At 53.2% G+C, this 13959-nt stretch overlaps 1 protein-coding gene across 1 annotated transcript in view; it reads left to right on the top strand.

Annotated features, from left to right (window-relative positions):
* Positions 1 to 13959, top strand: part of LOC138487597 (transient receptor potential cation channel subfamily V member 6-like) — a 629667-nt gene that overhangs the window by 261159 nt on the left and 354549 nt on the right. Inside the window, exon 4 of the mRNA XM_069614064.1 lies at positions 11365 to 11505. Within this exon, the coding sequence (XP_069470165.1) occupies positions 11365 to 11505 (141 nt within the window). The remainder of the gene's footprint in view (positions 1 to 11364; positions 11506 to 13959) is intronic.

Here is a 13959-nt window from a genome sequence, read left to right as displayed (position 1 = left end):
AATCTCCCAAAGGCGAATTGACCGCTGCATTTACTGACCCACGGCCCCCTCAAGCCAACAAAAGGCATAATGTTAAACTCCACATCGCACCCGTCTGCCGGGCTATTTTCTCATTCATTGCTATTTACCCGCCAAGCTACCATAACCCTCCCACTGCTTGAACTATGACAAAAGCAGGCATGCCTCGCACTAAACCCCCTATAAAACGATTTCCGAGCCACGGCCCCCATTTGAATGCAATAGTTTTCCCCGAGTATACGCCACTTCCTTGTTCCCGGCACACCCCCACTTCAATGCCCTTACCCGACGCACCCTCGTTGCAGCAACAAAATCGCCTCCCTTTCTGAAAACTGCGATCCTGCAAACCGGAAACCTTCTTCTTCTGGAACTGACGGAACTCGAACACTATCCCGAACACAACCTTCTTCTAAAGCAACACGAACGAGGAGCAGAAAACAGGAAATCCTTCTTGGCGTCGGCGGGCGTCCTTCTGCTGCAGGCTGTAGACTGTGCAGCCAGCACCCACCTCTTATATGGGGTTGGCTCGCCCCTTTCTTTTGTTGCCCTTTCGCGGTCTTTCCCAGCGCTTTTGGCATGCTTGAACTTATCACTCCCCCTAACCTAGGGAGGAGGGAGGAGGAGGACCCTGCCCTGGTTATCAGGGTGCCTCCTCCATCTTGTTCTGTCTTTCCGTCGTCACCTTCAAAGCTGGCAGTAAAAGGCAATGCAGCAGTCGCGGGCGCTTTTTTTTCTTTTTTTTTTTTAAAAGTATTCCAGCATTGCTGGGTTCAAAAACAGTTATGAACCAAATAAATGCTCCAATTCACAGACCCGTTTTATGAAAAAACGCCAGTGGGAAACGCTCTGTGAATTAGGCCCAAAGTTTAATTTGATTGGATGTCCACTACCAGCCCCGCCCCCTCTAGATCACGCCCATCAGGCACCACTCACGCCCCTCCCCAAACTCCTCCACCACCCTGGCCCTTGTGGAATCCCCCGCCACATATTTCCCATTTCCACCACTGTTTAATCCGCTGGTGTTGGACGCGGTTATGTGAAGGTGAAGCAGAGTGTTGCTTAGATTTGGCTCTTGCTACCTCTATTGCTTGCAAAGGATGCATGGAGAGAAAGATATATTGTATATAATCAATAAAAAAGGAACACAGCAAAGTAGCTGCTCGCTCTGCAGCGCAGCAGCGCAACAGCCCCTACAGCACGGACCAGCACAGAGCGAGCTTGACGCTACGCGCCGGCGCTCACTCGCTGGTCAGCAGACAGGGGCGTTGCTAGGGGGGGGCTAAGGCGGCTATAGCCCCTGATCTTTTGGTTGTAGCCCCGGATAGAATCTCAGGAGCTACAGCCAAAAGACTAGCTAGCCCCCAGTCCCAACAGTTCTGACATCAGCTTAGCCCCGGGTCTTTTCCAGACCTAGCCACTCCCCTGTCAGCAGATATAAAGTAGATATAAAGCACAGGGACTACAGTACACCTGGGTCTTGCAGCTCGAGTGTGCCTAAAACTGGGAAGAGGCAGTAGTGGCTTCAACCAAGGATCAAACGGATGACAAGGGTATTTAGGAACAATCACAATGCGATGTTCACAACAAAATTTTTAAATAGCAGCACGTTCCTAATAAAATAGATTTTAAGAGCACAGTATTTAAACAAGAGTCTAAAAGCAGAAGGAATCCAGTTTCAAGCAAATACAGAGCAACACTTGCTCGTGCTTGCACTTTCTCTACAGGCGCGCATAAGTGAAGCCCGGCGTGTTCGGCCGATGCCAAGCAATATGCCTGGTGTTTGCGATGTGCACAGGTGGTGCTCATTGGTGTGACGTGGGGAGAGAGGAGAAACTGACACTCCATGCAAACATACGCCAGAAACTGCTTGATCCGCCTGGGATCTTTTTGAGCGTGCTCTTTCAAGCAGGAACATCAAACTTTGACCTGCAGTTGTTATTTCTAAGGTATCTGCTGAACCGCTAATGACTTAATTGCAGCAGTGACTGAGCTACTGCTGTAATAAACATCTCTTAACTAGATGTGCCTTCATCTGCTCCTAGCACTGACATCCTGCCATAAAAGCCAGCAGTTGTGTATGTTACACCATCAAGGCTTTCGCCACCTTTCTCAGACATTCTGCACCCATACATTATAATGCGACAGTTCAGAAAAGATGAACTGAACTGGGTGAATTTCTCTAAAACAGGCAACCACTCTTCACGTTGCGTTCATGGCCAACGATAAGTAGTGACTTCTTAATGACCACTGGTAAGAAAACACCGGCTGGTGGCAGCGCAGGACTTCAGTGCGCTTTAAACATGTCTAGTAAATACATGATCTTTACAGTTAAAAGAATCAAAGGGCGCGGGACTAGCTGCAGTTACCAAGGCAACCATGTAAACACCAACACGCCCGCCTGATTCTGTTGCTGTGTCATCTTCAGAGGCCAAATGGGGGCAGTGCTGTTCAAAACCTGTAAAATCTTAAACGTGCGCAAGAAGATTGCGACTGATTTAAAGGCACGCAGAGCTTTGATTCAAATGTAAGCCAGCTCCACCCCTAACCCCACCCCTAACCTTACCCCACCCCCTAACTCTAACCCTAACCCCACCCCTAACCCCAGCCCTAACCCCAGCCCTAACCTCACAATCCTAACCCACCCCTTGACAACACCCCTAACCCTAAAACCACCTTTTAACCCCACCCCCTAACACCAGCCCTAACCCCACTCCCTAATCCATCCCCACCCCTAACCACACCCCTAACCCCACCCCTAACCTTACCCCACCACCTAACCCTAACTCTAACCCTAACCACACCCCTAACCTCAGCCCTAACCCCAGCCCTAACTCTAATGTCACAATCCTTGATAACACCCCTAACCCTAAAACCACCTTCTAACCCCACTCCCTAATCCATCCCCACCCCTAACCACACCCCTAACCCCACCCCTAACTCTAACCCACCCCTGACAACACCCCTAACCCTAACTCCACCTCCCAACCCCACCCCTAACCTTAACCCCACCCCCTGATGCTATCCCTAACCCCCCCAACCCCATCCCTAACCTTACCTCACCCCCTAACCCTAATCCCACCCCTAACCCTAGCCCCACTCCTAACGCTAACCCTAACCTAACACCCAACCCTAACCTTAACCCCACCACCTAACGCTAACCCCACCCCTAACCCTAACCCCACCCCTAACAGTAACCCCACCCCTAACCCTAACCCCACCCCTAACCCTAGCCCCACCCCCTAACGCTAACCCCACCCCTAACCCTAGCCCTACCCCCTAACGCTAACCCCACCCCTAACCCTAGCCCCACCCCCTAACCCCTAACCCTAACCCCACCCCTAACCCTAACCCCACTCCTAACCCTAACCCCACCCCTAACCCTAGCCCCACCCCCTAACGCTAACCCCACCCCTAACCCTAACCCCACTCCTAACCCTAGCCCCACTCATAACGCTAACCCCACCCCTAACCCTAGCCCCACTCATAAGGCTAACCCCACCCCTAACCCTAATCCCACTCCTAACCCTAATCCCACTCCTAACCCTAACCCCACCCCTAACCCTAACCCCACTCCTAACCCCACCCCTAACCCTAGCCCCACCCCTAACCCTAGCCCCACCCCTAACCCTAACCCCACCCCTAACCCTAGCCCCACCCCCTAACGCTAACCCCACCCCTAGCCCCACTCATAACGCTAACCCCACCCCTAACCCTAGCCCCACCCCCTAACGCTAACCCCACCCCTAACCCTAGCCCCACTCATAACGCTAACCCCACCCCTAACCCTAGCCCCACCCCCTAAGGCTAACCCCACCCCTAACCCTAGCCCCACCCCTAACCCTAGCCCCACCCCTAACCCTAGCCCCACCCCCTAAGGCTAACCCCACCCCTAACCCTAGCCCCACCCCTAACCCTAGCCCCACTCCTAACCCTAGCCCCACCCCTAATCCTAGCCCCACCCCTAACCCTAACCCACCCCTAACCCTAGCCCCACCCCTAACCCTAACCCCACCCCTAACCCCACCCCTAACCCTAACCCCACCCCTAACCCTAGCCCCATTCAACGCTAACCCCACACTCTCACTCATGCTCTTCCACAGATGTGAGACTTCTGCCCTAACGGGACAAACCGGGGAACTTTCAGTCAACGTCACATGTTTCAGTGCGTGAAACATGCCACTCGCAGGAGGTGCACTGCACATGTGCGCAAACACGCACGGCTGTCACTCTTTGCAGGGTCGCCTACACGTCTCCTTTTATGAACTAAAGAATAAATAATAAAGAAATCTGGTTGAACAGGGCCTGCAGGCACGAGACCCCAACAGGGCCTGCAGGCACGAGACCCCAACAGTGCCACGAGACCCCAACAGTGCCTGCAGGCACGAGACCCCAACAGGGCCTGCAGGCACGAGACCCCAACAGTGCCTGCAGGCACGAGACCCCAACAGGGCCTGCAGGCACGAGACCCCAACAGGGCCTGCAGGCACGAGACCCCAACAGTGCCACGAGACCCCAACAGTGCCTGCAGGCACGAGACCCCAACAGGGCCTGCAGGCACGAGACCCCAACAGTGCCTGCAGGCACGAGACCCCAACAGGGTCTGCAGGCACGAGACCCCAACAGGGCATGCAGGCACGAGACCCCAACAGGGCATGCAGGCACGAGACCCCAACAGTGCCACGAGACCCCAACAGTGCATGCAGGCACGAGACCCCAACAGGGCCTGCAGGCACGAGACCCCAACAGGGCATGCAGGCACGAGACCCCAACAGGGCCTGCAGGCACGAGACCCCAACAGTGCCTGCAGGCACGAGACCCCAACAGGGCCTGCAGGCACGAGACCCCAACAGTGCCTGCAGGCACGAGACCCCAACAGGGCCTGCAGGCACGAGACCCCAACAGGGCATGCAGGCACGAGACCCCAACAGGGCATGCAGGCACGAGACCCCAACAGTGCCACGAGACCCCAACAGTGCATGCAGGCACGAGACCCCAACAGGGCCTGCAGGCACGAGACCCCAACAGGGCCTGCAGGCACGAGACCCCAACAGGGCCTGCAGGCAGGAGACCCCAACAGGGCCTGCAGGCACGAGACCTCAACAGGGCCTGCAGGCACGAGACCCCAACAGGGCCTGCAGGCACGAGACCTCAACAGTGCCACGAGACCCCAACAGTGCATGCAGGCACGAGACCCCAACAGGGCCTGCAGGCACGAGACCCCAACAGGGCCTGCAGGCACGAGACCCCAACAGGGCCTGCAGGCACGAGACCTCAACAGTGCCACGAGACCCCAACAGTGCATGCAGGCACGAGACCCCAACAGGGCCTGCAGGCACGAGACCCCAACAGGGCATGCAGGCACGAGACCCCAACAGGGCCTGCAGGCACGAGACCCCAACAGGGCCTGCAGGCAGGAGACCCCAACAGGGCCTGCAGGCACGAGACCTCAACAGGGCCTGCAGGCACGAGACCCCAACAGGGCCTGCAGGCACGAGACCTCAACAGTGCCACGAGACCCCAACAGTGCATGCAGGCACGAGACCCCAACAGGGCCTGCAGGCACGAGACCCCAACAGGGCCTGCAGGCACGAGACCCCAACAGGGCCTGCAGGCACGAGACCCCAACAGGGCCTGCAGGCACGAGACCCCAACAGGGCATGCAGGCACGAGACCCCAACAGTGCCACGAGACCCCAACAGTGCATGCAGGCACGAGACCCCAACAGGGCCTGCAGGCACGAGACCCCAACAGGGCATGCAGGCACGAGACCCCAACAGGGCCTGCAGGCACGAGACCCCAACAGGGCCTGCAGGCAGGAGACCCCAACAGGGCCTGCAGGCACGAGACCTCAACAGGGCCTGCAGGCACGAGACCCCAACAGGGCCTGCAGGCACGAGACCTCAACAGTGCCACGAGACCCCAACAGTGCATGCAGGCACGAGACCCCAACAGGGCCTGCAGGCACGAGACCCCAACAGGGCCTGCAGGCACGAGACCCCAACAGGGCCTGCAGGCACGAGACCTCAACAGTGCCACTAGACCCCAACAGTGCATGCAGGCACGAGACCCCAACAGGGCCTGCAGGCACGAGACCCCAACAGGGCATGCAGGCACGAGACCCCAACAGGGCCTGCAGGCACGAGACCCCAACAGGGCCTGCAGGCAGGAGACCCCAACAGGGCCTGCAGGCACGAGACCTCAACAGGGCCTGCAGGCACGAGACCCCAACAGGGCCTGCAGGCACGAGACCTCAACAGTGCCACGAGACCCCAACAGTGCATGCAGGCACGAGACCCCAACAGGGCCTGCAGGCACGAGACCCCAACAGGGCCTGCAGGCACGAGACCCCAACAGGGCCTGCAGGCACGAGACCTCAACAGTGCCACGAGACCCCAACAGTGCATGCAGGCACGAGACCCCAACAGGGCCTGCAGGGACGAGACCCCAACAGGGCCTGCAGGCACAAGACCTCAACAGTGCCACGAGACCCCAACAGTGCCTGCAGGCACGAGACCTCAACAGGGCCTGCAGGCACGAGACCCCAACAGTGCCTGCAGGCACGAGACCTCAACAGTGCCACGAGACCCCAACAGTGCCTGCAGGCACGAGACCGGCATGTTACACCGTGTGGTACTAGCGGAACATAAGAGGGGACCGCTGGCAAATGGGGTTCGTAGCTGGGCTCGTCGGGCCTGCCAATGCTTTTCAAGGCTGCCTCGGCAGAGTGGAGTTCGTTTTGGTGGCGCCCCCTGCATGCAACAAGCAGCAGAATCTAAAGAAAATAACTCGGACTTTCGCGGACGACGCTGCAGGCGTGGGGCAGCGTAGAGCTGCACAGGGACCTGATTTCAGGTTGCTGTCATATAAGGCAGGCGCCCCAACTTGACACTGTACTGATCCGAGCATGTTTTCAGGGTACACGGACATGCTCTTATGTGTGATTAGTGATGAGCAGCTGTACACCTGCGGAGCCCATCACACACTCAATGCACGGCATCTATTCAGCTGTACACCTGCGGCGCCCATCACACGCTCAATGCACGGCAGCTGTGCAGCTGTACACCTGCGGCGCCCATCACACACTCAATGCACGGCAGCTGTGCAGCTGTACACCTGCGGCGCCCATCACACACTCAATGCACGGCAGCTGTGCAGCTGTACACCTGCGGCGCCCATTACACCCTTCACACGCTCAATGCACGGCAGCGCACGGCATGTGTGCAGCTGTACACCTGCGGCGCCCATCACACGCTCAATGCACGGCAGCTGTGCAGCTGTACACCTGCGGCGCCCATCACACGCTCAATGCACGGCAGCTGTGCAGCTGTACACCTGCGGCGCCCATTACACCCATCACACGCTCAATGCACGGCAGCTGTGCAGCTGTACACCTGCGGCGCCCATTACACCCATCACACACTCAATGCACGGCATCTGTGCAGCTGTGCAGCTGTACACCTGTGGCGCCCATCACACACTCAATGCACGGCAGCTGTGCAGCTGTACACCTGCGGCGCCCATCACACACTCAATGCACGGCAGCTGTGCAGCTGTATACCTGCGGCGCCCATTACACCCTTCACACGCTCAATGCACGGCAGCGCACGGCATGTGTGCAGCTGTACACCTGCAGCGCCCATCACACGCTCAATGCACGGCAGCTGTGCAGCTGTACACCTGCGGCTCCCATTACACCCTTCACACGCTCAATGCACGGCAGCTGTGCAGCTGTACACCTGCGGCTCCCATTACACCCATCACACGCTCAATGCACGGCAGCTGTGCAGCTGTACACCTGCGGCTCCCATTACACCCATCACACGCTCAATGCACGGCAGCTGTGCAGCTCACACGCTCAATGCACGGCAGCTGTGCAGCTGTTTACTGAGAGGCAAATAGGCTGCATCCAATGAGATTGCAAATGGTCTTTTTCCTGCACGTCCTTCATTACAGGAACACCTTTGGTAATGATGGAGGGAAGTAGTGGCGATGACTTCGCAATCTAGCTTTGCTCCCACTGCCCTAATCCCTAACCGCTCACCCAGACCCCCAGACCCCCAACCCTAACCCTAACCCCAAACCCCAAACCCCAAACCCCAACCTCTACCATTTGCAGACAGAGGAAAATCAAAAGGATTTCTGGAAGTGCCTCTGTGCGCACCGATGATAACTCTCCTGGTATGGCCGGGAGGCAGGACACACAATGATGAGAGGAAGGACTTGGGGTGCGATTCTCCAAACATTTGCCATTTAGGGGGCACTGAACCGAGGGGCATGGGGAGTGAAGCGAGTAGAGCCGCAGGGTATGAGGGGCGACGCACATCCTGTGGGTATTGTTTCGATTGTAATCAACCCATTGACCAGCCAAGGCCATGCCACCCCTATGGCCATTCTCCGCCACTACCTGCCCCCCCACAACCCCCAACTCCACCATTCGAAACACCTTTCCCCCAAGATGTCTTTGAGCTACCCTGGTCATTTTAAGGGAATGCCTTTGTCATTTCTAGGCATCCTTCTGAAAGGTAATAACTTACATACAGCTACAAACTAGCTAATGGTGTCGTACAAAAGGGCTCAAGCAAGTGTGCCTTTAGCTACTTGATTTATATGCAATATGCGTGTCCTTGCATCTGTTCCTAACTCTGACTTCCTGTTGATACCAAGCACCGGCAAAGGCAACACTTTGAGCAGTTTTGGCTGCTGTATGGGCATTAGATGGGCACTTGCCAGGCATTGCAATATACTGAGGGGCTAACACCATTTAGCAGCTGTTGCCATCTTTTAAGGAGAATTCTCATAAACGTGCTAATTTCCCTTACCTGTTGAGACCCCCAGCAACTTTGCTGGATTTCTAGGACTTACATTTTTACCTGGAAAGAGTGTGAGCCTTTTTTCCCCACTCTTTCATGTATTTTGATGTGTGTTTTATTTTGTGTTCTTTGGATATGGAGTTTTAGACAAACTCCAGTGGCATCATCTTTTTCTTGTGAGTCACACAGCACCCTCAGTACAGTGGCACAGGGGTTTCTTGCAGACTCCCCAAGGTTTAAATACCTTCTCTGGGACTGACTACCGTCTCCAAGGAATGTAAAGTTAAATTGACTTTACTAGTCTTTTTAAATGGCTAGACCCAGCACACCCTGCCTTACAGCCGAGTGCTGGAGGGAGTACCTAGTATTCCCTATGCCTAGAAAACTCATGTAGCCCTCAAAAGCTACCCTTTCCTCTCAGAATGGCTGGTGGCAGTGGTATTACCATGATTTCCCCGACCGCGACTCGTTTAAATGCTCCGGTAGCTGAAATCGACCAGAGCCATGTTTTTCAAGATGGCGTCTGAGCCCCCTCTGTAAAACCAGGTCCTGATTGACTTTTTTCACCATTTCTTTTGGGAAAGGTTCTTCTAGTGTTTGTCTCTGAGCGCCAAACCAGGTTTGGTCCCTTTGTTCATTGACCTTTGGCGGGATTCAGTGCTGAAGCCCTCGTTTGGCACATGAGTGTCTGGGGTGGACAGGATGTGAGGAGGTGCCAGAAACTCCCTGTGCTTAGTCTCCTAGGAGACCTGAATGCACACTAGCGTGATTGGCTGGCTGACTGTCCGGCATGGACAGCCACCCTTCTGTGTTAGTGACAGCTAGGATGGAATGAATGGGAGAAAACTGTTTAAAAGCAGGTCTCTGGGACTTGGAAGGCAGAGTCGACCACTGGAACAAAAGAACTGATGACAAGCTGAAGGAAGACGACTGCTGCAACTCCTGGACTGTTGGTTTGCCTGGTGAAGCCCTGCTGCAGGATCGAATAGCCTGAAACTCCCTCAACAGAGAAGCTCCTTTAAGGGTGACTTCTTCCCTTGAGCTGGTGCCAACAACCAACTCGCAAGCCACCTGGAAACCATCTCCATACTGGTCGAATTCTTTTCATAGTGCTGTTGAAAACCAGATAGCCAGTGTGAAGGATACCAGATTGTGGACTTTAAGGCACTCACACCTTAAACCGACATTTTGCCAAGCTTGTGGATCCTTCCTCATGCAGAGCAGGAACCTCCCGACGTCCTCCCTCTTGTCCCCACGACTGAGGCCCAGGAACAGCGAGATCTGCAGAAACTGCCAGGAAGAACTGCCTCAGCTACAGCTTTTCTTCATACAAAAGGTACTGTGCAAACGTGGTTGAGAAATCCTCTCTGCCGCGGTGAAAGTTAGGAAACTTTCCCAACTTTGGAGTCTTGTTCACTCCTAATCCGACATATAACTCTTTTTTGTGCAAACTACTTCTAAGAACATTGGCAAAGACTTAACCGTTTACTACCAGAACTGTGCTCGTATCCAAGACACTGATCCATTGACTTTGGCCGAGGCCAATTGAATTGAATTGCCTTTTGTAGTGACTGAAACTATTTGCCCTGCCTGAGAAAATATTTGTGTCTAATTCTTATAACCTTTGTCTTTCTATCCCTTTTAAAAGTTACTTAAGTGCCATTTTGCTCACACTTCAGGGGAGCCTAACTTGTTCAGAAACGTATTGGTTTGGTACTGGAGTTTATTATAGTGTGATATTGAGCTGCTTATTACTAGTGGAATGTTTTCTAACTAAATGTGTAAATAAATTAATATTGTTTTACCAAAAAACCTTGAGTAAGTGTTTGTTTGAGCCACTGTGATTGCAAGTCCTTTGTGTAACACCTTGTACTTCTCACTTTACTCTTGAGATAAGCCTGGCTGCTCAGCCACTGCTACCACATAACTATGTAGTACAGACGTATACCAAAGGTGAGAATGTGCTTACACCTGTAGTCTTAATTGTGTGTAGTGCTCCCACAGGGTGCTGCATGCAATTCTGCCTAACACCATTTTATAGCCAGGTAATACCATTATAGCAGTGCCTAGAAAATGCATTTTCCAATGCTTACAAAAAAGTCAAAACTATTGGCTTGGTCAATGCATGTTTGGATGTCATATCTGAGCCTGCAAGCAATGGCTCCACTTAGCGCTAAGTTTAGGGGTCCATTTTACAGATGACTTCTGATCGGAGATGCCAACTCAGTTCACATGTAGCATTCTGGCAACTCTAGATGGCAACAAGTCTGGATCTCTTTGGATCACACCTTGAAACACTTGCCATATTGTATCATTATCTTATCTTTTTGAGGGTCACTGTTGTATCAGTCTTGAGAGAATGGTTAGTGTTCTGCACCAGGCTAGTGCCTCTGATTGGGTCAGACCTATGGCGGGTGCAGCCTAACTCTGATTGCATGTTCTTGTGCCCAGAATACAGTGGTCCTGTTCAATGCAGTAGGAAATATCCATGTGAACCACTAACTCGCCATAACATGTGGCTGTCTCTGGGTTTCAGGGCAGACGGCGCTCCACATCGCGGTGGTGAAACAGAATCTGAATCTGGTGAAGGAACTGATCAGGAGGGGAGGCAACGTATCATCGCCGCGAGCCACCGGGACCTTCTTCAGATTCCAACCCCACAAGTCAGTCTACTTCGGTGAGGACCAACCGTGCAAGATGCATGAACTGTGCCGGCCAATCCCTCCCGCCAATGATCACCCCGCCCTTCTTATTTACTTCAAATACTTCCATGCACACCCTACACTCGCTTCCTTTACATGTGCCTCCAGCAGGTCGCCATGCCGGTAAGATAGCTCAGTGGGTTGAGCGCTCGCTGCTGCAATGTGAGCGTGATCTGCAGGTCGCAGGTTCGAATACCAGTAAGGCCAACTCAGCCTTTCATTCTTCTGAGGTCCATAAATGAGTACCAATTTCGGTTGGGTGATACTGAATGTAAATATGTGCTCTGTAAAGGCTTTGGATAAAGGCGCTATATAAATAACACACCATTATCAACATATCAAAAATGTCGATCATGTACACCCTACACTCGCTTCCTTTACATGTGTCTCCAGATGGCCTTAGATCATGGATCCTACATGTAGCCTGAGATTCTTCACTGTGACCTGAAGACTATTAACCAAACCAGGATCTAAACAGTTTGATGGCGCGCACCTTTGCCATCTTTGTTCGCACCCCCTTTTCTGCTAGTCCAGTTCAGGGATCACATGTTTTTTGGCACTACACTCCTTATGCTATAGTCCAAACCGCATAATATTGTGCCATTGTGAATTCGGCCTGTTAGAGGGTCGTTTTCACCAAACCGCAAGGCTACGATTTATTTGGTCACCAATATGCGTGGGTTCAAACCTTGGCATTTCTACGTCCTCAATGTTAAAGGATCAACAGATTTGAACAGAGAATTACTGGACTATGTTTCGTCCCTTGACAATGTTTTGTGAATGTTTCACAATTTATTGTGCAAACAGACAATCCTCTGAGAAGCACATCTTGGCAAACGACTTGTAGCTCCTTTTGGCCTCATGGCAAGTTCACGTGCCTAGAACTTTTCACATAAAGTCGTGTTTTATTTGCTTGTACAATTCAAAGCTATTAGGCCACATGGACATGGTGGGGCCTCTTTTTGCGTGCTTTAAAACAGGCCCCCTGGTGAGGTATTAGCAGCCCTGGTGAGAGTCCGAAGGATGAGTAATTTAACAGGCCCCCTGGATGAGTATTAGCAGCCCTGCAATGAGAGAGTCCGCTGGATGAGTATTTTAACAGGCCCCCTGGATGAGTATTTGCAGCCCTGCTGTGAAAGAGTCCGCTGGATGGGTATTTTAACAGCCCCCCTGGTGAGGTATTAGCAGCCCTGCTGTGAGAGAGTCCGCAGGATGAGTATTTTAACAGGCCCCCTGGACGAGTATTAGCAGCCCTGCCACGAGAGAGCCCGCTGGATGAGTATTTTAACAGGCCCCCTGGATGAGTATTAGAAGCCCTGCTGTGAGAGAGTCAGCTCGATGAGTATTTTAACATGCCCCCTGGATGAGTATTAGAAGCCCTGCTGTGAGAGAGTCAGCTCGATGAGTATTTTAACAGGCCCCCTGGATGAGTATTAGAAGCCCTGCTGTGAGAGAGTCAGCTGGATGAGTATTTTAACAGGCCCCCTGGACGAGTATTAGCAGCCCTGCTGTTTCGTGAGTCTGCTGGATGAGTATTTTAACAGGCCCCCTGGACGAGTATTAGCAGCCCTGTCATGAGAGAGTCCGCTGGATGAGTATTTTAACAGGCCCCCTGGACGAGTATTAGCAGCCCTGTCATGAGAGAGTCCGCTGGATGAGTATTTTAACAGGGCCCCTGGATGAGTATTAGCAGCCCTGCTGTGAGAGAGCCCGCTGGATGAGTATTTTAACAGGCCCTCTGGATGAGTATTAGCAGCCCTGTGTGAGAGTCCACTGGATGAGTATTTTAACAGGCCCCCTGGTTAGGTATTAGCAGCCCTGCTGTAAGAGAGTCTGCTGGATGAGTATTTTAACAGGCCCCCTGGATGAGTATTAGCAGCCCTGCCATGAGAGAGCCCGCTGGATGAGTATTTTAACAGGCCCCCTGGATGAGTATTAGAAGCCCTGCTGTGAGAGAGTCAGCTCGATGAGTATTTTAATAGGCCCCCTGGATGAGTATTAGCAGCCCTGCTGTGAGAGAGTCTGCTCGATGAGTATTTTAACAGGCCCTCTGCATGAGTATTAGCAGCCCTGCTGGGGAGAGTCTGCTGGATGAGTATTTTAACAGGCCCCCGAGACGAGTATTGGCAGCCCTGCTGTGAGAGAGTCCGCTGGATGAGTATTTTAACAGGCCCCCTGGATGAGTATTAGCAGCCCTGCTGTGAGCGATCTGCTCGATGAGTATTTTAACAGGCCCTCTGGATGAGTATTAGCAGCCCTGCTGTGAGAGAGTCTGCTGGATGAGTATTTTAACAGGCCCCCTGGATGAGTATTAGCAGTCCTGTGTGAGAGTCCACAGGATGAGTATTTTAACAGGTGCCTTGGATGAGTGTTAGCAGCCCTGTTGTGAGAGAGTCCGCTGGATGTGTATTTTAACAGGCCCCCTAGAT

The sequence above is a fragment of the Ambystoma mexicanum genome, chromosome 9 (genome assembly GCF_040938575.1).
Source record: "Ambystoma mexicanum isolate Mex_15411 chromosome 9, UKY_AmexF1_1, whole genome shotgun sequence".
NCBI lineage: Eukaryota > Metazoa > Chordata > Amphibia > Caudata > Ambystomatidae > Ambystoma > Ambystoma mexicanum.
Note: the sequence above shows the minus strand (reverse complement) of the source record. Positions and strands in the feature narration are given on the sequence as shown.